This window comes from Borostomias antarcticus (assembly GCF_949987555.1).
Source record: "Borostomias antarcticus genome assembly, chromosome: 10".
NCBI lineage: Eukaryota > Metazoa > Chordata > Actinopteri > Stomiiformes > Stomiidae > Borostomias > Borostomias antarcticus.
Window position 1 is genome coordinate 12,380,171 of NC_140243.1, and position 24,863 is coordinate 12,405,033.

The following is a 24,863-nucleotide window of genomic DNA, read 5'->3' on the forward strand; positions in this document are numbered from 1 at the left end:
TTTGTTTATTTGTGTTTTTTTTTGTGTTTTTTTTTTGGGGGGGGGGGGTATTTTTTTTCTCAGGGGGGAGGGGTGGTTTGTTTTATAACAAGTCAACCAAGTCACATGTTAATGTCCCCTCATCCAAGATACTGTACTTTGATCCAAGCATTGGAGCATTTCCCAACTCCAGACAGATCTAGTATTTTTGCAGGTACACATGCCAGCCAGTAGGTGGAACTACAGGTTTATATTGCTATATTGTTTCAATGTGAAGGGAATGTCACAAGACTCTGGGACTCTAGCGGGTCAGTCCCTGTTCCAGGGGAGAGCAGTAGAGTCTTCATGGGTGGGCTGCTGTTTCTGGATCGATGGGATAGAGGGTTCAAGTGTAATCTGTCCCGTGGTCCGTACCATCTCCCGTGGTCCGTACCATCTCCTGTGGGCCGTACCATCTCCGGTGGTCTGTACCATCTCCCGTGTCTCGACTCCTGTTTAGATTTGTTTGTTTTGTACTACTGTAACTGGGTGAACCTGTTACATATGTTTTGTGCGTGCTGACACATTTATGAATGAGCGATGAGGGGTCTGATGTTTGTTGTTGGGAGAGTGAATACATTTCCCAGAAATCTGTGCCCCTTTAAGTTCCCCCTAAAAGGAAGAGATGACTAAATGTGTTCTTATTGTTTCTTTATTTGGTTTTAATTTGTTGTGATCCTGCTTTTTTATCAGCCTGCCCAAGGTTCAGACGTCTTTTGTGGAAACAGAACGGTTGTAAAAAGAGGGTTTGATGGAGAGATAGAGAGAGAGAGGGACAGAGGGAGAGACTGTTTTTGTTTGTTGGTATAAATAATTAAACTCATTAATAAAGTGATGAAACTGCTCTTGCCTCATGTCTGTGAAAAAAACTGAAAGAACTAAATGATTAATTCCAAATATTAAATGTCATTCCATTTTTCATTTTCATTTTATCAATCAAAGCTTTATTTGTATAGCGCATTTCATACCCAGAGGCAACACAATGTGGTTTACAGAGAACAAGGGAGGTGGGCATACATACATACATACATATTTTATTGTTTAGTTTAACAGGGACAGCGCATAATTAAAAGGCAATTGCACCAGAATTGCCGATTCAGATGAGTCATTGGAGAAGGTCAGGTCTATCACAGTCGTCCGCAAACTTGATGATTGGATTGCTGCTGTGCTTGGCTGAGCAGTCGTGGGTGTTCAGTGAGAACAGCCTGGGCTCAGGCAGCAGCCCTGAGGGACTCCTGTGCTGATGTTCAGTGTGGATGAGGTGTTGCTGCCTATTCTCACCACCTGTGGTCTGTCTGGGAGAAAGTCCAGGGTTCAGTTGCATAAGGAGCTGCTCAGGCCTACACCTCTCAGCTTCAGGACCAGGTTGATGGGGCATACGATGTTGAAGACGGAACTATAGACGCAGAATAGCCTACTGACGTAGGTGTTTTTCTTGTCCAGGTGCTCCAGCGCCAAGTGTAGGGGAAGGGTGATGGCATCATCCACAGACCTGTTGCCTCTGTAAGTGAACTTGAGTCTAGTATGATGGTGTCGATGTGCTTCACCACTAATTTCTCCAGGCACTTCATGACCGCTGGAGTGAGTGAGTGCCACTGGCCGGTAGTCATCATAATGGACGAGAGGTCTCTCCTCCAGAACTGTCTCAACTCTTCCATCAGACATGATTGAGCTGCTCTGTGAGGACAGGTTTTAATGAGGTCTCTGGGTGTCCATTAACTTTCTTCTGTTCTCATTCATTCAATTTAAAAGATGTATTATTTATAGGCCCCTATAGAACCTTTAATACCCGCCAGGTGATGAAATTATTTCATATAAAGATTTAGCCCCGCCCCCCAGGTCCAGCTGAAGGTTCAGCTACTGAATTAACCGAGTCCTTGTTTGATCTCAGCTCCACTTCCCAGCAGCGACTCCCAGAGAGGCAAGTGTCATGAGGGGCCAGGAGGAGGGGGAGAGGGAGAGACGGGGTGTGATGGGAGGAGGGGGAGAGACGGGGTGTGATGGGAGGAGGGGGAGAGACGGGGTGTGATGGGAGGAGGGGGAGAGGGAGAGACTGGGTGTGATGGGAGGAGGGGGAGAGGGAGAGACGGGGTGTGATGCTGGGGGACGTGAGAGGGGGAGGAAAATGGGGAGGCTGATATAAGACTATTTAACTAAAGGTGAGCAATCTCTGCTAAAGTGCACACTGCAGCAAACACTGGCTCCTGGCCCCCCGGAACCTGAACCACATCCCTCAATGCAAAGCATGTCAGCAATATCCTCCACTTCACTGATACGATACCTCAAGGTTGAATGATGTTATTCAGAGAAGCCTGCACTGTTTCTGTGGTGACTGAGTGGTCCAGCCCCCCATTGGCTGTGTGCCCGGCCAGCTCTTTAATACCATTTGGAGGCAGGTTAAACGGTAAGAGGGAGCTGGCCCTCTTCTCAATCACCCAGGAGGGCACACAAGGGGCACAATTCAGGGAAAGAAGTGGAGTGTGACAGAACTACTGTATAGACTTAGAGTGAGCTCGGAATATAAGCGGGATGGGACAGAATCCAGAACACTTAACCTTTAAAGAGAATAATTTGATGTGAAGGGTATATTCAATCACTGTTGTGTGAATGGGTTCATATTACATAATGTGTGATTGATTTCATTTGTGACCCTTTCTGAGCCCAATCTGTCCAAATATATTAGCTATAAAATATATTCCATTATAGAACATGAACCTGAGGATGCTGTTGTGGTTTTCAGGGGGGGGGGGTGAAAAAGCAAAGGCAACAGCCAGACGTATGACGTAGGCAAGCATACTGCTCAGTTAATCAAGAAGGTTTTTTGGAAACTAGGGCCCAAGCATGGATGTATTAAACTAGGGCCATGACTAGGGCCCGATCATGAAGATGGGCCAGATGCCAAGCCAGTGCACTATTTTGTGTAGTCGAATTCTATTGGCGTATGAGAGAGTGGACAAGCCTATCAGATCCAGCCTTATTGCCATGTTGAAAGCAACTGTTTCCTCATCTGAAAGCTAGCTAGCAAGCTAAAGTAGCTAATGCCAGAGTTTGGTAAGTTATTTTGCAATAATCTGATTTATTTTATTTGTTATATGTGGAGCAGCTGTTACTTTCCCCCCTAGTATATCGTGTTGGGCATCTGTTTATGTGGAGTCTCAACGGGGGGAGACATTCACCTTTGCATTGCATCTGTGGGCGCCATTACACCACCGAAGAAGCAAATGCCGCCCTTCTTCTTCGGTCGCGTCTTCAGCAAAGAGAAAAATATATACTTGGAAGAGCGACCACAAGCTGATCAGTGGTGGAGTTGATAGCTTGCTACTCTCCTCACTTCGAAATGAAAACGCATAGCTAGCCATATAAGGCACGTGAACACGTCTATAGCTAACCAGCTAATGCTAGCATTAGCTTTATTGCTGGAGTGTTAGAGCACTGATGTTAGCGTTGTACTAGCTAACTTTCTTTCAACAATGTTCTCAACGTGTTCTCTGACTGCTGGGTCTATCCTAGTGCAAACTGTCAGATAACATGTTTGCGGCCACTGAGTGTCTTTGGTCGGTTGCATCTTGTGTGTCTATTATGTCTTATAACGTTAGCTAGCTAGTTAGCTAGCAAGTATTAGTTAGTGCTAAGTGGTTTATATCCGCTAGCCTACATATCCTCTTTAATTCCTGCAATGGTTTGGGGTGATAGTCATCTAATGTTGCTCAGCCATATTACTGTGCAGTACCCCCTATATACCTTATAAGTATTGGACATGGAGAACGTAAATCGCCGTGAGTTGAGGCGAGTTGACACCAGTATCATCATCACTAGTGGTCAGAATTCTGGTACACAGTCAAGGATTTATCTGACCAACTCTGCCCAGACAGCCTGCCAAGAGCCACACACACACCTGCTCCCCATCTCATTCACCCCGGACACTTAACAGAGGGCACTATTGATATGTCAATACAACATTTGCTGTTTCACATTCTCAAGCTCTCTGTGCCCCTTCATGTCCAGTCACTTTGGCAGATCTCTGCTAATTTGCTTAAGTCTGGTCTGTGGCCAGAGTCTGAGGGTTGGACACTGGTCAAAAGAACCATGCAGAAGGACCTAGGGGTCCAAATTAGTGCCATTCTAATTGATACAGATCTTGACACCCATGGTGTATCTGATAACCTTGGCAAGACAGTTGCATGAAGAGACGCCCTGCATAGACAAGATAACAACCAGGCCTCTGCCACTGCTCTAGGGTTGGTAGGTAATGTTGCTGTTTAGAACCCTTTGCTCCATGCACCTGTTTTGGCCAGAAGAGGGCAGTGTTGTGACAGTTCAGATTTGCAAGCATTAGCCTAAACAAATAGTGCACAGGGATGAAAACGATTCTATACCCTGTGTGATGAGAAGTCTTGTCTGCAGGTGTGTGTGTTACTGTTAAAGATCCTAGCCATCATTAGATGTATCCATGTGTCTAATAGTGGCCATGTCATTATATTGATGATGTTCTGGCTGGTCTCTTGTCTGTTCAGCAGCCATGGAAACAGAAAGTACCTCAGTCTACATGTGCTTTCCTTGCTACCAAGAATTCAACACCTTGGAGGAGGTGATCACACACCAGATGACCTGCACAGCAGAGGCTGGGGCGCCCCCAGTGGTTGCCTCTGGAACTGTCTCTCTCCCTTATCTGCAGACACAGGTACTATGAATATTGACTGACTGACTGACTGACTGACTTAAAATTAGTCTTGAAATGCAAACTTGAATTGAGTGTGTGAGTGCTATGCCAACTCTGATTCGCGTCGTGCCTAACAACGCCCCCTAGCTGTTATAAAATCACTATAACACACGGCCTCTCGTGGTTTATTGCTTAAATATCTGCTGTGCTCACCTTTCGGAGTGCCTTGAAAGCCCTGCCCCCACGTGGAGCTAGCTACTCCACGATAGCCCGTCATCACGTTAGCGTGTCATCCCGTTAGCCCGTCATCACGTTAGCCCGTCATCACGTTAACCTGTCATCACGTTAGCGTGTCATCACGTTAGCCCGTCATCACGTTAGCCCGTCATCACGTTAGCCCGTCATCACGTTAGCGTGTCATCACGTTAGCGTGTCATCACGTTAGCCCGTCATCACGTTAGCATGTCATCACGTTAGCCCGTCATCACGTTAGCCCGTCATCACGTTAGCCCGTCATCACGTTAGCGTGTCATCACGTTAGCGTGTCATCACGTTAGCCCATCATCACGTTAGCCCGTCATCACGTTAGCCCGTCATCACGTTAGCGTGTCATCACGTTAGCGTGTCATCACGTTAGCGTGTCATCACATTAGCCCGTCATCACGTTAGCCCGTCATCACGTTAGCCCGTTATCACGTTAGCCTGTCATCACCATCCTGATCACGTGAGCTCACATTATGTTTCTCTCGTGGAGCACCACTGCCGCCAAATTGTGTTTCCTCCAGATAACCAGTGACGAAAAACGTGCACACTGGAACTATAGTCCACACAGTTACATTTTATGGATGTCTAGGATTTATCAAAATGGAATCTGAATTAGTAAAACAGACTGAACAAGCCCATAGAAATTGTTCATGTTTTTCTGTATTTTGACTATTCCACTAAACTACTCCAGACCCGGGGATGCGCCACAACTCTGCACAGAGCTGACGAAAATGCTAAAAAACTTTAATCCTCAAATATTTCTGCCTATGCATCCATGGTAGCATCCAGAGGAAATATGTCCCCTTCAAATGTTGATGATTATGTGTGAGACTGGGTTGCAAATCTTTGTATAAGTTTTTCAGATGATCAACCATGTTTTTGTGTAATCAGAATGACAGTGGGCCTAAACTATGCTTGAGGCAGTGGCCAACATAATTGTTGTGTTGTAATCAGGTGTAGGCCTATTTTATTTTCACTTTGAAATGACTACTAGAAACCAGATGGAAAAAAAATATATATATCTGCAAGCAGCAGTAACGGAGCTAAGCACAACGCACTGTACACATCACAGGCAACAAGGGAAACGCCATTGCCCCATTTGAGCTATGTGGTCATTGAAAATGTCAATGAAAATACAATGAAAGTGCAATGGGGATGGCTTGGCACTAACCCTTATATCGACATCAAAATTTAATCTGGGGATTTTGTGTCCAATTAGCAAGTTGTCCCATGACCTACCATACTCACGCAGAAAATATCAACCCATTTGGCCATGGGAGACGCTACAGCAATCGATTGCATTAGAGATGCTTTTAAGAATTTTCACTTGTTATAGCGCCACCCTGTGGCCAATCAGTTTCAACTTTCTCCAGTGACCATTAGGCATGCCCATGCATCAAAGTTTCATAAAAATCGGCATGGCGGTTAGGCCTGAACAGAAAATGAGCTTTCTAGTGCCCCCAATTTGTTTGATTTGTCCAATAATGAAAGGTTAGCCTCTGTTTATGGGTGGTGATATGTTAATGTTTTGTGGTGTTCTCTCCAACCCTTCAGAAATTTTACCCCTTTATGGTAAAGGGGCAATCTTCATTAGCTTATAGTGACTCTGTCTTTTTACTTTTCAAACTTTTGCCAAAATTGAACTTAAGATATTGGTCCCTAGATTCTGTCTACTGCATTCCATGCAGATTGTTAAAAGTTCCTAGGAGGAGCTAGACTTTAAGCGATTTTCAAAAAATTCAAAAATGGAGGAAAATCTTCATAACCGGAAATTATGTGTTCTTGAGACAAATTTATTCCTTGTGAGGAGAGGCATATTTGTGCCAAGTTTCATGCCTCTAGGTTAAACGGGGAATGAGATATCCCCGTTCAAATGTAGCCATTTCAAACTATAGTCGCTATAGTGCCCCCTTCTGGCCAATCGATGTAAGACTTGTTCCATGGGCTCTTCGCATGATCCTCTACCATTGTGCAAAGTTTCGTAAAAAGTGACCAGTCGGTTATAGGGGCTACCATAGACTTCCATTGCATAATAATAATAATAATAATAATACCAATCACAGTAGGGTGCCTCGCACTTCCCTACTTGGCCCCCTAGCTATTTGCTGACAGCAACGGCAGACAGATGCCCCAGTCCTTCTCTGGTTGGGGGCACGCCACATCCTCGGTCCTCTGCTGGTCGGGGGCACGCCACATCCCCGGTCCTCCGCTGGTCGGGGGCACGCCACATCCCCGGTCCTCCGCTGGTCGGGGGCACGCCACATCCCCGGTCCCCCGCTGGTCGGGGGCACGCCACATCCCTGGTCCTCCGCTGGTCGGGATCACGCCACATCCCTGGTTCTCCGCTGGTCGGGATCACGCCACATCCCCGGTCCTCCGCTGGTCGGGATCACGCCACATCCCTGGTCCTCCGCTGGTCGGGATCACGCCACATCCCCGGTCCTCCGCTGGTTGGGGGCACACCACATCCCCGGCAGCGCGCACAGCACAACTTGGCCAAAATCCTGCTAAAATCTCATAAACAGCGTAATTTGGGCGAAATTCATCTCTTGTCAGTCCCTGCCTATGCTCAATGATCATTACCTATGTGTAATTTCAGATGGATGGATGCATTGAGGAGAAAAATGGAGGCAGACAGAGTTTGATCCATTTAATAGAAGGATATGATGGCAATCCTAGAAGGTTATTGTATATCTGTGTTAAATAGTATTCAAGATACTTTGTATTGGCCTTGTTGGGCTCAAGGCCTTTCTTGTGAGTTGGAGAGCCATGTGTCCTTGTACGCATTGTATTGTAGTCGGTACAGAGAGGGAAATAGATGTTCCATTGTAGCATGCATAGTTATACACTTTATGTTCTGAAATGTAGACCTTGGAGCTGAATTTCACCAGGAAGTATATATTCTACTCCATTAATTCAGTTTTACAAAGAATTCCAAAAGTTCTGTAATTAGTAGTGATATTCTGCATGATTCTGATTGAGCTGTAATTGGCAGCATTGTAACCAATGCTGCCCTTCTTCTTTCTGTGATAACTACAGTAGACCTGGGGGGTTTCAGGCAGTAGCAGCTGAGTGGCGTTTACCAGCTGGAGTGTGTGCCCACGCTCCCAACCTCGCACCTCTCTCTCCAGCCCAGGACCATAAAGCACGGTGTCATGGGAGACAGGCAGATTGCATCTTGAGTAGCCAGCGGGGTGACGAGAGCGAGAGAGATTCATCAGTCAGTGACAGCGCTCCTCCTGATGGATCTCTCATCGGCTTTCTCACAGAGGAATCAGCTGCAGAAGCTCTGCCCCAGGCCGCTTGGTCATCAGCACGATCTGCACTGCTATTCTGACTGAATTAGCTGGGCTATGATCATTACTGGCCAACATCAAGGAGACACTGCTATACAACAGCTGGTGTTTACATATCAGACTAGCTGAGGCTGCTATTAAACTAAATCACAAAATGTCCCCTCATTCATGTGAATAGTGATTCAGCCTGACTGACTTGGAGAGCTGTAATTATAGGAAATAGACTGGTAGGAAAGGAGGAAATAGGCTGGTAGGAAAGGAGGAAATAGGCTGGTAGGAAAGGAGAAAATGGGCTGGTAGGAAAGGAGTAAATGGGCTGGTAGGAAAGGAGTAAATGGGCTGGTAGGAAAGGAGGAAATAGGCTGGTAGGAAAGGAGTAAATGGGCTGGTAGGAAAGGAGGAGTGCTTTCTAGCATTGAAAAGGAAGATGGAAAATGAATACTGAGGTAGAGACAACACTGTGCTATGTGCTTCATCACTTCCCAGATCGCGTGATTTTAAAGGGCGACGTACCCGGAGTGTGCTCCCTCAATTGGTTTAATAATTACAAGTGTATACATATCATAAGTTTATATATTTCAGCGCACCTCACAAGTGTAAGTCTAGCTAATTAAATGAGTAGTAAAGGGGGAAATCATGTTTAGCCCTGTTTTAAGGTTACTTATGATCATATACAATGGTTCAGATCAAAAAGTTGACAAAACTAGCACTTTTGAGAAAGTCTGATAATTGCTCTACCACCGTTTTGGTCATACAATGGATGTGGGTGGGCACCTTGAAAAATCATTCAAAAACATGTTAAACTCTCAATTTCAAAGACAAGAAACTCACCGAGGTGTTAGTTGGCGTTCTGACATATAATTCGCCATAAAGTAAGATTCTAGTTCATCTTTTATGCTTTTTTAAATATTTAGCATAGAACTATTTAGTCGCAGCACATACGTGTGTAAACCTCCGCAAACTAGGTAGCCTAGCAACATAAACAATAACAATAGCTACCGTAAGTAGTTCTGCTTCCTGAATCCCCTCTGCGGATTGATCTACACATCTACAATGGTCGCTTCAATACAAGTCAATGGATTATAAACTATCCAACCTGCCAAGCATTTGAATGGGATCGACCACGTCTCTGTCCGAGCACGCCATTTCTTTTTGCGGGAATAACTGGTTGCGCCAGTAGCCTAGAGCGGCTGAGGGAATGGCGTCTTTGGCCCACACGGGGTGGGTCCACACTAGGGCTGGGTTAAAAAAAAAATCTATCAAATGATTCAGAATTGATCCAGAATCGATTAATCGATTTTTTAAACCCAGCCCTAGTGGAGGGGTGTAGCATGGGTCACCTTAGAGCTAATTACTTTTTGAAGTGGATCCGAATCACGGGGCGGGTCCATGAGCCGCCCAAACACGGCCGGCCATTCACCCACATTCCTTTTTAGACCAGGTTTACACAAACTACTGAACCACACTGATTCTCATGAAACCCACGATGTTCACATTTTCTAATCCTTTTCTCCTCTCCCCTTCCTTCCTTTGACATTCCCTCTGTTCTCATTGGGCAGCAAGTGTACACAACCCAGTCTGTCTCCTCATCCATGGTTCTCCAGATTCCACAGGCCCAGACCCAAGCCCAGGCCCAGGCAGTCATGTCTTTGGTCTCCTCCATGCCTGGTACCTCCATCCTGGTAACAGGGAGGCCCAAGAAGCCCCCTGCCTCCTGCCCCCGGATCCTGTACCAGTGTGGCGACTGTGACGCGCTCTTTGACACTCTGCTCCACTGGCAGAAGCACCGCAAGGAAGAACACTGCCGGCAGGCCAAGACTGAACCTGACCCAGACCCGGGACCCGATCCAGGGCCTGCCGAAACCGGGCCGGGGTCAGAACAGGTCCCAGACGGAGGTGAGGAAGCGGAGGCAGAGGTTGAAGTGGCTCTGGAACCAGAGTCCTCCAACATGGAGGACAGAGCAAAAGGGTCTGAGGGTGAAGGCCACCAGATGGCGGGCGAAGTAGAAGACATTGAAACGGAAAAAGGACAGGAAGAGGAGGGTGCTGTGAGCAGAGAGGATCCTCCGGAGGGGAGCAATGTGCCTCAGAAAGACGTCAACCCCCCCCAGGACCCCCCTGCACCCGAGCAAGAGCCAGAGGATGACTCCACCCCCCGGAGAAGGGGGGCAGCCAAGAAGGTGAAGCCCCCCTCCAGCCTGCTGTGTGTGGACTGTGGCGCGTGCTTCGCCCTGGTGTCAGAGCTGGTGTCCCACCGCAAGACCCAGCATGGGCTGGAGGAGGCCCTGCATCGCTGCACCGTGTGTGGGGAGAGCTTCCTCAACACCACCCTCTTCCTCTACCACCGCAAGCAGCACCGGCAGAGGGACGAGGAGAGGGCCAAACAAGGGGCTAGCGACCACACCTCAGAGGGCCAGACCATTGAGATTCAGGAGAACACACCCACGGATGGTATGTCCCTAGTGCAAGAAGAGGTGGTGGAAGAGTCCATAATTGAGATGGAGGGGGTGTCTGGTTCCCAGAGCCATGGGCCTGAGCACCAGGACGGGCCCTCTACCTCTGTGTCTGAGCCCAGCTTCTTGTGTGCCCAGTGTGGGAGTGGCTTCAGCTCTGAGTGGGAGCTGTCCAACCACCGGGAGAAGCAGCACGGCCTAAAGGGGGCGCTACACCTCTGCTCCCAGTGTGGCCTGAGCTTCATGAACACCACCCAGTACCTCTACCACCGGCGTCAGCACAGAGCAGCCCTGGCCTCGGGGGCTGGAGGGGCAGCCTCCATCCCCCCACAGGGGAGCCCAGTAGGTTCCGCTAAGAGGGTGCTGTCCCCCCCTGGAGACCCCGGCTCTGGGGGGTCGGCCTTCGGCCCTCCCCAGGCTAAGAGGGGCCGGCCTGCCATCAGGATCCTCAGCATGAACACGCTTAAAGGTGAGCAGAGTGAAACACCACGGCCTGTTAGTTCAGGATTTGAAAGCTTTGTGTTTTTCCTGGCTGACCTCACAGTATCAGGATTTGGTAGCAAGGAATGATGGATGCAGCAAGAAGATGAAGACATGGTAAAACGGAGTATTTATTGTGGGTATTTTGGTTCAGTCGTCCACAACGGTGACTATAGTATTCCTCAGCGTCACTGTCGGTCCATCTCTGACGCGTTGCTCTACTATTTTGCCAGAGAAGAACAGTGCCAAAGAAACGTCCCAGGAGAAGCCCCCGGACAGCCCTGCGATCGAGCCACCTGGCCAGTCCTCCTCCGCCGACGCCACCAACCTGCCCCCCCCAGCCAACCTGCCCCCCCCAGCCAAGCTGCTCCAGGACTGGTCGCGCACCCCTCTGCCCCACGTCTGCCCCCACTGTGGCCAGACCTTCACACGGAGGGTCTTCTTGCGCGCTCATGTTTTTAGCCACACCGGAGAGAAGCTCTTCACCTGCAAGGTGAGGCTGGTCTCTGTTCAAGAGGCTAATTATGTGTTCAGTGTGACTGTATGAGCTGTGATGTGAACCAAGGATCGTGTTAAAGCTCCTGGCTGGTTATGAATTGAATAAGTCTCATGTTACATACAGAATATTCAATCTGAGTAATATTGTGCTCTTGTACTCTCTATACAATGAATCAGAATGAATCTGCAGGTTTCTGTGAATAACATTTCTCCTTTGATTAACATTCCTAACATTTGTCGTTGTTTTGAAGGTGTGCGACAAGTCGTTTGCGTCCTCTCCCAACCTGCTGCGTCACAGCCTGACCCACATGGGCACCAAGCCCTACGCCTGCGCCGTGTGTGGCAAGCGCTTCTCCCAGGCCGGCACCCTGAAGAGACACGCCCTCACCCACAGTCAGCAGCCGGGCGCCACCCGCACGCCCCGGCGCCGGAGGGCCCGCTGGCAGGTCCGCTCACCACCTCCTGATGTCCGCTAGAGTACACCCTCCATCCCCTTCATACACCCATGATCTAGAGTAGACCCTCCCACTCCTTCATACACCCCATGATCTACAGTAGACCCTCCCGCTCCTTCATACACCCCATGATCTACAGTAGACCCTCCCGCTCCTTCATACACCCCATGATCTAGAGTAGACCCTCCATCCCCTTCATACACCCCATGATCTAGAGTAGACCCTCCAGCTGCTTCATACACCCCATGATCTAGAGTAGACCCTCCATCCCCTTCATACACCCCATGATCTAGAGTAGACCCTCCATCCCCTTCATACACCCCATCATCTAGAGTAGACCCTCCATCCCCTTCATACACCCCATGATCTAGAGTAGACCCTCCATCCCCTTCATACACCCCATGATCTACAGTAGACCCTCCATCCCCTTCATACACCCCATGATCTACAGTAGACCCTCCAGCAGCTTCATACACCCCATGATCTAGAGTAGACCCTCCAGCAGCTTCATACACCCCATGATCTAGAGTAGACCCTCCATCCCCTTCATACACCCCAAGTTCAAGTTCAAGGCTTTTACAGAGAGCAATGGGGGGGTGGGCATAGGTCCCACCCTTACATATTCCAGAGGGAAGCAAAAAAACAGTTTCACCCGGGGGTCAGAAAAGTGAGCTGTAAAAATTCTTCCCTGACCCTCCAGCGGTCTCTCATGTCTGTCTGCAGTGCATTTAAGCTCTCTCTCTCTTGTCTGATTGTCTGTTCTTTCCTGGCAGAAAGGAACTGGGGAGGATGGAGGGGGCTTTCAGCTCTCCGGGGAATTCCCCTGCCCCCACTGCACCGCCCGCTTCAAGACCGAGGAGCAGCTCCAGGACCACAGGTAAACGCTGGGCTCCCCAGCTGAGATGCACCCCGGCTGAGAGGCCCCCTGCACCCCCCCAGGCCCCCTGCGCCCCCCAGGGCCCCTGCGCCCCCCTGCACCCCCCTGCACCCCCCCAGGCCCCCTGCGCCCCCCTGCACCCCCACGCCCCCCAAATCCCCCTGCGCCCCCAAGCGCCCTGCACCCCCCTGCGCCCCCCACGCCCCCCAAGCGCCCTGCACCCCCCAAGCCCCCTGCGCCCCCCAAGCGCCCTGCACCCCCCCAGGCCCCCTACGCCCCCCAAGCCCCCACGCCCCCCAAATCCCCCTGCGCCCCCAAGCGCCCTGCACCCCCCTGCGCCCCCCACGCCCCCCAAGCGCCCTGCACCCCCCAAGCCCCCTGCGCCCCCCAAGCGCCCTGCACCCCCCCAGGCCCCCTACGCCCCCCAAGCCCCAGACACACGTGACCGACAGACAGAGGAGCAGGGAACTAAGACTGTAAAGATGAGGAGAACTGAGGCCAGGGGAGAGGAGGCGGGGCCAGGCCCATGGGAGGAGATGATTGGCTCTCACACATGACCCCGGGCCCAGTAGGAGGGCGTGATCGGGGAGAGAGAGCAGTGTTACCCTTGAGCCTGGCTGGCTGAGTAGTGGGGAGTCAGCAAGGCTACTTCCACCCACACTCATTAGAGAGGCTTTGGAGGGGGGGCAGCCAGAGATGACCTGGTCTACAATTTACATTTTCAGGGTCGTCACGGCCTGAAATATTGATTGTTATTGTCAGCTCAGAGCAGGGTAGGTTCAAGAAGACGGTACAGTGCTCTGGATAGCTAGCTGTGGAGAACCCGATACATTAACATTATCCAAGTTGTCTTGTTAAACTGGTATTGAAGGCACACATAAAACCAAGCTGTTCTCTAGGGCTATAGGTACTGGTCATAATAAGAACGCTCATATTTACACTGTACAAGGATCCAATATTGAGCAAGTTATTGAATTTAAATCCCTTGGCATTTGGATAGATGACAAACTCGCGTTCCAATTTCATATAGATAATCTAATAAATTACAACCAATGATTGTTTTTTTTATATAGAAATAGAACTACCTTCCCTGTGTTTGTTAGGAAAAGGATTATAAAAGCCGTTTTGTCAGTTTTGGATTAGGGTGATGTGATATGGCTCTGCTCCTGCTGTGACTTCCGAGCCCTTGGAGGCTGATGAACTGATGTGTCCAGGCGACAAGACCTATCTTAATTTATCAGACATTATTTCATATCATTTAAATTCACAGCTATTTCAGTGGCATGACTAGCTTCCGTCCTACCAGTCCTGAACAGAAACAAGCCAGCCACGCACATAAGCCAGGCTGGACCTGGCCTGGTTAATCTATTTTGTTTGATCTTTGTATCTCGGCATCATTGTCCAGTAAATGAGGGTCACCCTCAATGATTTCTTCCGAGAATCTTAAATAAATGTTGAATGAATTTGGGCTCTGAGTGGTCTGGCCACATTAGTTTTTACTATCCAGTATTATGATATAGTAGGCTAAGTACTTTCCAAATCCATTACCTGTACACCGTCATGAATAATACATGCACTCATTCATTTTTACTGGTTCTTAATGATTATTTATCTTAACTGGTGCCTACTATGTCCAGGAGCATTATTGTTAGAAAGAAATAGGATGAGATTCCTTGATTAGGCTGGTTTTGCCGCTCTTGAGTGTGTAGGAACATCTGAGAGTGGCGCAAACATTCAGATTAAAACGTTGAAAGTAGGCGGTGTTTACGAGGCCCTAGATCCTCTCTCTATCAAACACAATGCTGCTAGTGTCTGAGGAATCCCAGTCTCTGATCCCCTCTTCCCCGAGGCTGGAGTAGCATTATATCATTCATAAATATATCCCTTCATGTAAAACACAAACAGTACTGGCTGAGTTAAGCCTGATCCCTTTATCTACGTTATACAGCCAGTAATACCTGCTTGTTATTATACAGCCAGTAATACCTGCTCGTTATTATACAGCCAGTAATATCTGCTCGTTATTATACAGCCAGCAATACCTGCTCGTTATTATACAGCCAGCAATACCTGCTCGTTATTATACAGCCAGTAATACCTGCTCGTTATTATACAGCCAGTAATACCTGCTCGTTATTATACAGCCAGTAATACCTGCTCGTTATTATACAGCCAGTAATACCTGCTCGTTATTATACAGCCAGTAATACCTGCTCGTTATTATACAGCCAGCAATACCTGCTCGTTATTATACAGCCAGTAATACCTGCTCGTTATTATACAGCCAGTAAGACCTGCTCGTTATTATACAGCCAGCAATACCTGCTCTTTATTATACAGCCAGTAATACCTGCTCGTTATTATACAGCCAGTAATACCTCGTTTAGCCTTAAAAGGTTCCGCAGGCTCATCTGAAGCCCGCGGGCCTGGCAGTAATCCCCCCACCGGTGACACCAAAGGTGCTGTTTAACATACGGTTCTGTTTCCTACTCACAAATGGTTTAGGATCAAAGTGCCCTTGAAGCCTGGCTCACCTTACAGACATCTACTGAGGGCGCATTGAAGCCTGACTCACCATACAGACATCTACTAAGGGCGCATGGCCACAGTATTACGGTTATACCAGTGCAATGTGGAATACTGACTGATCGGTCATGGTCTGGTTCTCTCCCAGACTCTCCTTTTCTGTTATTCATGAGGAAAGCGAATGGCATGCATTAATGGCACAGCATTATTATTATGATTAGTGGATATATTATGAGCTGGTTCTTATTAGTGGATATATTATGATTAGTGGATATATTATGATTAGTGGATATATTATTATTAGTGGATATATTGTTATTAGTGGATATATTATTAGTGGATATATTATGATTAGTGGATATATTATTATTAGTGGATATTATTATTAGTGGATATTATTATTAGTGGATATATTATTAGTGGATATATTATGATTAGTGGATATATTATGATTAGTGGATATATTATGAGCTGGTTCTTAATAGTGGATATATTATGAGCTGGACTGGTTCTTATTAGTGGATCTATTATTATTAGTGGATATATTATTAGTGGATATATAATAATTAGTGGATATATTATGAGCTGGTTCTTATTAGTGGATCTATTATTATTAGTGGATCTATTATTATTAGTGGATATATTATTAGTGGATATATTATTAGTGGATATATAATAATTAGTGGATATATTATTAGTGGATATATAATAATTAGTGGATATATTATTAGTGGATATATTATTAGTGGATATATAATAATTAGTGGATATATTATTAGTGGATATATAATAATTAGTGGATATATTATTAGTGGATATATTATTAGTGGATATATAATAATTAGTGGATATGTTATTAGTGGATATATTATTAGTGGATATATTATTAGTGGATATATTATTAGTGGATATATAATAATTAGTGGATATATTATTAGTGGATATATAATAATTGGTGTATATGTTATGAGCTGGTTCTCTCCCTCCCTCTCTCTGTAGACTCCTTCATACCAGCCATCCCTTCCCCTGCTCAGACTGTGGACTGGCCTTCAAGCGCAGGAAGGAGCTGGACCTGCACTCCCTTTCACATCAAGGTGAGAGTTCAGGGGTCACATCAAGGTGAGAGTTCAGGGGTCATATCAAGGTGAGAGTTCAGGGGTCAGTCCACCGCGGTCCTGTGGTCTTTCCGTGTGACGCTCTAGCTGGGGCCCTGATGTGGACCGGTCTTCTCTGTCTCCTGATGTGGACCGGTCTTCTCTGTCCCCTGATGTCACCTGATGTGGACCGGTCTTCTGTCTCCTGATGTGGACCGGTCTTCTCTGTCCCCTGATGTGGACCGGTCTTCTCCGTCTCCTGATGTGGACCGGTCTTCTGTCTCCTGATGTGGACCGGTCTTCTGTCTCCTGATGTGGACCGGTCTTCTCTGTCCCCTGATGTGGACCGGTCTTCTCTGTCCCCTGATGTCCCCTGATGTGGACCGGTCTTCTCTGTCTCCTGATGTGGACCGGTCTTCTCTGTCCCCTGATGTCTCCTGATGTGGACTGGTCTTCTCTGTCTCCTGATGTGGACGGTCTTCTTTGTCCCTTGATGTGGACCGGTCTTCTCTGTCCCCTGATGTGGACCGGTCTTCTGTCTCCTGATGTGGACCGGTCTTCTCTGTCTTCTGATGTGGACCGGTCTTCTGTCTCCTGATGTGGACCGGTCTTCTGTCTTCTGATGTGGACCGGTCTTCTGTCCCCTGATGTGGACCGGTCTTCTGTCTCCTGATGTGGACCGGTCTTCTGTCCCCTGATGTGGGCCAGTCTTCTCTGTCCCCTGATGTCCCCTGATGTGGGCCGGTCTTCTCCGTCCCTTGATGTGGACCGGTCTTCTCTGTACCCTGATGTCCCCTGATGTGGGCCGGTCTTCTCTGTCCCTTGATGTGGACCGGTCTTCTCTGTACCCTGATGTCCCCTGATGTGGACCGGTCTTCTCTGTCTCCTGATGTGGACCGGTCTTCTCTGTCCCCTGATGTCTCCTGATGTGGACCGGTCTTCTCTGTCACCTGATGTGGACCGGTCTTCTCTGTCACCTGATGTGGACCGGTCTTCTCTGTCTCCTGATGTGGACCGGTCTTCTGTCTCCTGATGTGGACCGGTCTTCTGTCCCCTGATGTGGGCCGGTCTTCTCTGTCCCCTGATGTCCCCTGATGTGGGTTGGTCTTCTCTGTCCCCTGATGTCCCCTGATGTGGACCGGTCTTCTCTGTCTCCTGATGTGGACAGGTCTTCTCTGTCCCCTGATGTGGACCGGTCTTCTATGTCCCCTGATGTGGACCGGTCTTCTATGTCTCCTGATGTGGACCGGTCTTCTATGTCCCCTGATGTGGACCGGTCTTCTCTGACCCTTGATGTGGACCGGTCTTCTCTGTCCCCTGATGTGGACCGGTCTTCTGTCCCCTGATGTGGACCGGTCTTCTCTGTCCCCTGATGTGGACGGTCTTCTCTGTCCCCTGATGTGGACGGTCTTCTCTGTCTAGGTCTGCCAGTCGGTCTAGTCCTGCTCTGTCTAGGAGTGTCCTGTGTTTTATACTGTCTCCTATATTTTTGTTTGTTAGCTGCTTCTCTCATTCCCTTATTGTGTGTGTGTGTGTGTGTCTCTCTCTCTCTCTCTCTCTCTCTCTCTCTCTCTCTCTCTCTCTCTCTCTCTCTCTCTCTCTGTGTACAGTATGTGAAAATGTGTTAATGTGTGTTCACGGGAGAAAAAACTATGTGATTTAAATGTGGGCCTAGATCTTTCCTATCTGAGTTGTCTGCCTGTTGAGGCCTATTAGATATGATGCCCCCATTAAGTCAACTTACAGTGAGTTAATATTGATTGAGGCGGCAATAAAGGGCCCCTATCTCCCTGGGTGGCCGTGACGGTTTATCTACAAACATGCATCTCTGTGCTACACATTTGTCCCAGAATGCATTAGGTCAACGACTTTCCATTGATTGGTGTCCCAGGGGAGCGGTGTGGGGCGCGCAGGGGCTGGGGGGTAAATGAACGGGGTCAAAGCGCTTGATCTTAATCAGGTGGGGGGCGTTCTCACGGCCTCAGCTGAATACCTCCCTCGTCTCCGGGTCGTTGGTGACACCGCCCGCTGCGTCTTCATGATTGGTGGAATTGATCCATTGATCCGTCGGGGCTATGGACCGAGATCGCGCCTGAACGGAGGATCCCACTGGGGCCGTGAGGACAGCCCTGCTGGGAGCCCCTAGTTGCCCTGACAACAGTGGATCCAAGCTAGCCGCTAACTGATGGGCCATCAAACACGGCGCCTTCACTCTCTCTCCTCCGCTGGCTGCTGGTAGATCCACTGAGAGACAGACTGGGCTGTATGTCCAGACCGGGGTCTCTGTGTTCTACAGTACATGTTATGTGTTCCCAGGTCTTTAGACTGATCCCAGCTTATTATAGGCTACCTTACACACAACAGTCTGCCTTAATATCCCAATGAGTATCTTTGAACATGTTTATTTTTGTGTATGGCCTGGGAAGTACCTCATCAGAAATATCCACCCAGTCTGTCTACCTCCGTCTAGACCTCCGTCTGTCTACCTCAGTCTCAACCTCAGTCTGTCTACCTCAGTCTCAACCTCAGTCTGTCTACCTCAGTCTCAACCTCAGTCTGTCTACCTCAGTCTGTCTACCTCAGTCTCAACCTCAGTCTGTCCCTGTCTGTCTCAGATAAGGAGCCGGCCTCCTGCCCGCGCTGCTCAGCCCAGTTCGTCAACCAGTCGGTTCTGGACATCCACCTGGAGCGCTGCCCCGAGTCCAAGGAGGAGAGGACCCAGGGCCAGGGACGGGGACGAGGCCAGGGACGAGGCCGCTCAACGGGACAGGTCCGGAGAACAGAGCCCTTCAGACCGGCCGCGAGGCTCGGCCTCCTCAAACTGTCTTAGTAGCTGAAGAGAGTCAGGGATTTTTTTTTCTCATTGTGAAACTGAACTGATGTGGAATTTCAACCCATCCCTCTGGCACTCTCTCTAACTCTGTCAATCAATGTCTCTTTCCCTCTCTCTCCCCCCCCCCCCCCCCTCTCTCTCTCTCTCAGCTGGAGTGTGACCTGTGCGGGCATCGCTGCATGACCCAGGAGGGTCTGGACCTCCACCGGCTGTCCCACACGGGCCAGACCCCACTGAAGTGCCCCCTGTCTCCCTGCCGTCGGCGCTTTGCGTCCAGCAGCGCCCTGGGGGAGCACGTCCTGGCGCACTGCCAGGGCACCCTGAGCAAGGCCCGCGCCGCACCACGCTTCCACTGCCAGGTCTGCGGCAAGGACTTCGCCTACACCTCCACCTTCAATGTGCACATGAGGATACACACCGACGAGAGGCCCTTCGAGGTGAGGAGAGGGGGGGCGTGTGTGTGTGTGTGTATGGGTGTGTGTGTGTGTATGGGTGTATGTCAGAGGAGGCTCGTCCATTGAGGTAGGGGAGAACAATCCTCAGTTTTTGGAGAGAAGAGAGGAATTCAAATAGAAATATATGCATTTATTTATTTATAATTAATATTCAATATTATCTCAGTTTTGTTCATAAAGCAGGTTTTCCCTATGGTTAAAGCAGGTTTTCCCCCATTATTGAAATTCTAAAGCTCCAACAGTGACATCTATAACATGCAGCTGGAGGACCCATAGATATCTATGGAAGGGAGGAATTCCTCCCTTGGGCGTGTCCCTTAGGGGTCTATCAATGCAATGCCATTTTTTCATGCTAATTTGTGATTGGCCAAAACGCTGAAAAATTACCGCAAGGGAGGACAGTACTCTGAACAGGTTTTAATGATTGACATTTTGTTAGTCCAATCACATTCCAGATTTACCACAGTGAAGGCCGATTGAGTCGGCGTTGATGTCTGTGTTTCTCTTCCCTGTGCCATTGGAGACTTTTTGTGTGTTCGTAGCTCCATAATATAATACATACATTATACATCAAACTGTTTGTCTATTTTTCTTGATTCTAGCCATCTAAATATCTAAACTGACATAAATACTTTTTGAGCTAGAGCCGTCTGAACACGACAGTTCCACTAGCTGGCTATAGCCGGTAACGTTAGCTACGAGGTGCACGTCAGGCTACGGCATAGGCAGGCGCGCAGATTGTCTGGAGGCGCAAACTGTCGGCAACTCGTCCAAAACATTTCTAGAGACTGGGTCGCAACACCGGATCGGAGAAATCCACAGCCTGGCTCCTGCTTGCGTGAGAATTGATCGCTTTGCGGTGCTTATTCCTCATCCAGTGATGGATGGGTGGATGGAAAACTTTCAACTGAATGTTCATATTGTTCTGATAATTGTAGGCTATAGCAACATAAGAGTGGCAGCTTTGACAGCAACCCAAATGAGCTAATCCCATAGCTGTACCATTGCTAGCTAGCCATGAGCAAACTGTTGGATACTGCATTTGCTGTGCAACGTATTCCATTGTCCAGTTGTCAAATCTATTTGCCAACAAACTGCTTGAGAGCCAGCACACCTCAGTGTCCCCTAATCAAAAACATTTTTCATATATCACCTAACCTCTCCAGCACCTCACCAATATCAATTATTTTCTCTCTTTAGAGAAGAGTACAATCCATTACAACAACTATTGCTTACAATGTTTTATCGTTGATTTGTAATATTTTATCATGAATATGATAAATAAATGCTGCATGTTAAAGAAAGTGTTATTCAGTTTTTCATATGCTAAAATTGACTGTAAATCCACATTTTAAAGCTGATATTTCAAATAATAAGTGACTGAGGGAAAGTGCCCCCCGGCGCCCATGGGCGGTTCACCTCTCTTCCTCCTGTCCTCCTCAGTTTTTTGAGTCACCAGGTGTGTGTATGTATCTCCCATTGCTCTCTGTAAAGCGCATTGTGTTGCATCTGTATATGAATGATGCGCTACACAAATAAAATTTGATTTGATTTTTGTGTGTGTGTGTGTGTGTGTGTTGTGCGTGCAAGTATTACAATGCGCACAGTGTTGCTGGTGGCCCTGGACCTTGTCCTGACAGTCTGGTCCTGGTTCTGACTGTGGTTCTGGTTCTGACTGTGGTCCTGGTCCTGGTTCCGACTGTGGTCCTGGTTCTGACTGTAGTCCTGGTCCTGGTTCTGACTGTGGTCCTGGTTGTGACTGTGGTTCTGGTTCTGACTGTAGTCCTGGTCCTGGTTCTGACTGTGGTCCTGGTCCTGGTTAGTCCTGGTTGTGACTGTGGTTCTGGTTCTGACTGTAGTCCTGGTCCTGGTTCTGACTGTAGTCCTGGTTCTGACTGTGGTCCTGGTTCTGGTGCTGGTCCGGCTGGTGGCTGACTATGTGACTGCTGTTTACCCTTGTGTGCACCTGTGATTAATGACTGGCTGAGTTGGGGCCCGTCAGCTCTGCTCCCCTCTGCTGGGACGCTACTATTCTGGGACTCCGCTGCACTGGGCAGGACCTTCACCATGGACACACGCACACACGCTTGCACACACATACGTGCGCACACACACACGCACACACACCTCGGTCAATTCAGTCAAACAAACCAAGAGCCAGTGTGGGAGTGTGTGTGCCATGTGTCTGTAGTGCTGTCAGTGTAGTGTGTCCCGTGGTCAGTAGGCTATATGGTGGCCTGGTACCCTGGAGGGCAGCTAGCATAGCAGCTAGCATAGCAGCTAGCATAGCAGCTAGCACAATAGCTAGTATAGCAGCTAGCACAACAGCTAGTACAGCAGCTAGCATAGCAGCTAGTATAGCAGCTAGCATAACAGCTAGCATAGCAGCTAGTATAGCAGCTAGTATAGCAGCTAGCATAGCAGCTAGCATAACAGCTAGTATAGCAGCTAGTATAACAGCTAGTATAGCAGCTAGTGTAGCAGCTGTGGAGGAAGATGAATGCCCTGCAGCCACTAATCCAGCCCAGTGCTGTCAGCTCCCAGCACATTGTTTTACAACTGGTCCCTAGTGAACCTCTCTACTGTGTGTGTGTGTGTGTGTGTGTGTGTGTGTGTGTGTGTGTGTGTGTGTGTGTGTGTGTGTGTGTGTGTGTGTGTGTGTGTGTGTGTGTGTGTGTGTGTGTGTGTGTGTGCGCGTGTGTGCGCGCGTGTGTGTGTGCGTCTCACACTCCCACTCAGCTTTCCTTCTTTCTCTCTCTTGCTCGTTCTCTGTCTGGCTTCTCTCATGTTTTTCTCCTCCTTCCTTCTGTACCTGCCCAACTTGCTGACTGCAGAAACCCGCCCAGAGAAGATGCCTTTGAAAAAGACTCTTTTCTAAGATGCCTTTGAAAAAGAAGTTTTCTAGATATTAAATCTTTTCTTTGTGATGTTTTCCCTCTCCTCCTCTCCAGTGCGCAACATGCGGGAAGCGCTTCCGCCAGCTGCCCCACCTGCAGGACCACGAGCGCATCCACAGCGGCCTGCGTCCATTCTACTGCTGGGTGTGCGGCAAGAGCTTCAGCGTGGCGGCACGCCTCACCGAGCACGCGCGCATCCACAGCGGCGAGAAGCCCTACGCCTGCCCGCGCTGCCCCTCCTCCTTCCGCTCGCGCTCCAACTACGACAAGCACATGCGCACGCACGGCGTGTATCTGGCCGCCGCCGGCTCGGACGCGGAGATGACGGAGGGCGCCCAGGTGCTGACCACGCTGGCGGGCGGGGGGGACGGAGACGCGCCCGTCCAGACCATCCTCCTGGTGCAGTCCCGCGAGGGGGGGGGCCGCGTAGAGCAGGTGGTGATCCCCCAGCAGGCCCCCGGGACCCTGACCTCCCAGGGCGTGTTCCTGCACCCCTCCATGGGGGGCTGTGCCATCTCTGTCCCCTCCCTGGCCGGCCTGGTGGAGGGACAGGAGGTGCCCTCGGTCATTGTGGTGGAGGGACAGGACCTGCCTCATAGCTTTGAGTTCATTGTGGAGGAGTCCATGTAGAGAGAGAGAGAGAGAGAGATAAGGGGTTATAGGGAGTAGGAGGAAGAGAGAGGAAAGAGTGGGAGTTTGGGTGGATGGGAGACAGACAGGTGGGAGGAGCATGTGTCTGTTAGTGCTGGTCAGAGAGAGAGAGAGACAGACAGGTGGGAGGAGCATGTGTCTGTTAGTGCTGGTCAGAGAGAGAGAGACAGACAGGTGGGAGGAGCATGTGTCTGTTAGTGCTGGTCAGAGAGAGACAGACAGGTGGGAGGAGCATGTCTGTTAGTGCTGGTCAGAGAGAGAGACAGACAGGTGGGAGGAGCATGTGTCTGTTAGTGCTGGTCAGAGAGAGAGAGAGACAGACAGGTGGGAGGAGCATGTGTCTGTTAGTGCTGGTCAGAGAGAGACAGACAGGTGGGAGGAGCATGTCTGTTAGTGCTGGTCAGAGAGAGAGACAGACAGGTGGGAGGAGCATGTGTCTGTTAGTGCTGGTCAGAGAGAGACAGACAGGTGGGAGGAGCATGTGTCTGTTAGTGCTGGTCAGAGAGAGACAGACAGATGGGAGGAGCATGTGTCTGTTAGTGCTGGTCAGAGAGAGACAGACAGGTGGGAGGAGCATGTGTCTGTTAGTGCTGGTCAGAGAGAGACAAACAGGTGGGAGGAGCATGTCTGTTAGTGCTGGTCAGAGAGAGAGACAGACAGGTGGGAGGAGCATGTGTTAGTGCTGGTCAGAGAGAGACAGACAGGTGGGAGGAGCATGTCTGTTAGTGCTGGTCAGAGAGAGAGACAGACAGGTGGGAGGAGCATGTGTTAGTGCTGGTCAGCGGGTGACAGACAGAGATGGGAGATGTTTCTGACAGTAGAATACTCCGGTTGCTTGCAGATGCAGTGTAATGATTTTATTTCTCAGATAAAGAACCTGATTTGCAGATTTGAGAAGTGTTATCAAGAACCTAAACCAGAAATACAATGATTTAATTTCACACAATATTTACAGTTCTTGTCATGCCTTCTGTACATGGCTAGCACTTCCTTCACTAAAATACAAATAAGATCAGTACTTGAATCTATAGATCTGTCTGTTGAGTGACCAAATATGTCTGGTATGCTCTCATCCTACACTTCTTATCCAGGAAAAAAAATGGTTGGTTTGCCCACAATAGTGTACATTTGATAAACCAATTACTTTGTGCCAATTAATTTACTGTTTATAGTACCTCAGGGTGACAACACTTCAAGTGATTGAGAGAAACTAAGTAATATTCAAATGAAGATGCTCTGTGTGGTAAAAGCTTTCAAATGTGTTTGCTCGGCTCGGAGGCGCAGAATTGATTGTGTGAATGTTGAAATTGAAAAGCAAAGCTGTAACAAGAGCCGACAAAAATTGTACCAATAAAAATGTATCCTCTTGATAAGATTGAAAACCGGATTGTAAAATAGTTCTTAGA

General features: G+C 48.8%; 1 protein-coding gene across 1 annotated transcript; it reads left to right on the forward strand.

Moving 5' to 3' along the window:
• The first annotated feature begins 3,004 nt into the window (after window positions 1–3,004).
• znf574 (zinc finger protein 574) lies at window positions 3,005–24,863 on the forward strand. Its single transcript, XM_084444142.1, has 10 exons — window positions 3,005–3,069; window positions 4,533–4,699; window positions 9,798–11,160; window positions 11,405–11,664; window positions 11,921–12,115; window positions 12,898–13,001; window positions 16,527–16,621; window positions 19,237–19,391; window positions 19,604–19,891; window positions 22,861–24,863. Exons 1-10 carry the CDS (start codon window positions 3,057–3,059, stop codon window positions 23,434–23,436), a joined length of 3,216 nt encoding a protein of 1,071 aa, XP_084300268.1. The 5' UTR covers window positions 3,005–3,056; the 3' UTR covers window positions 23,437–24,863.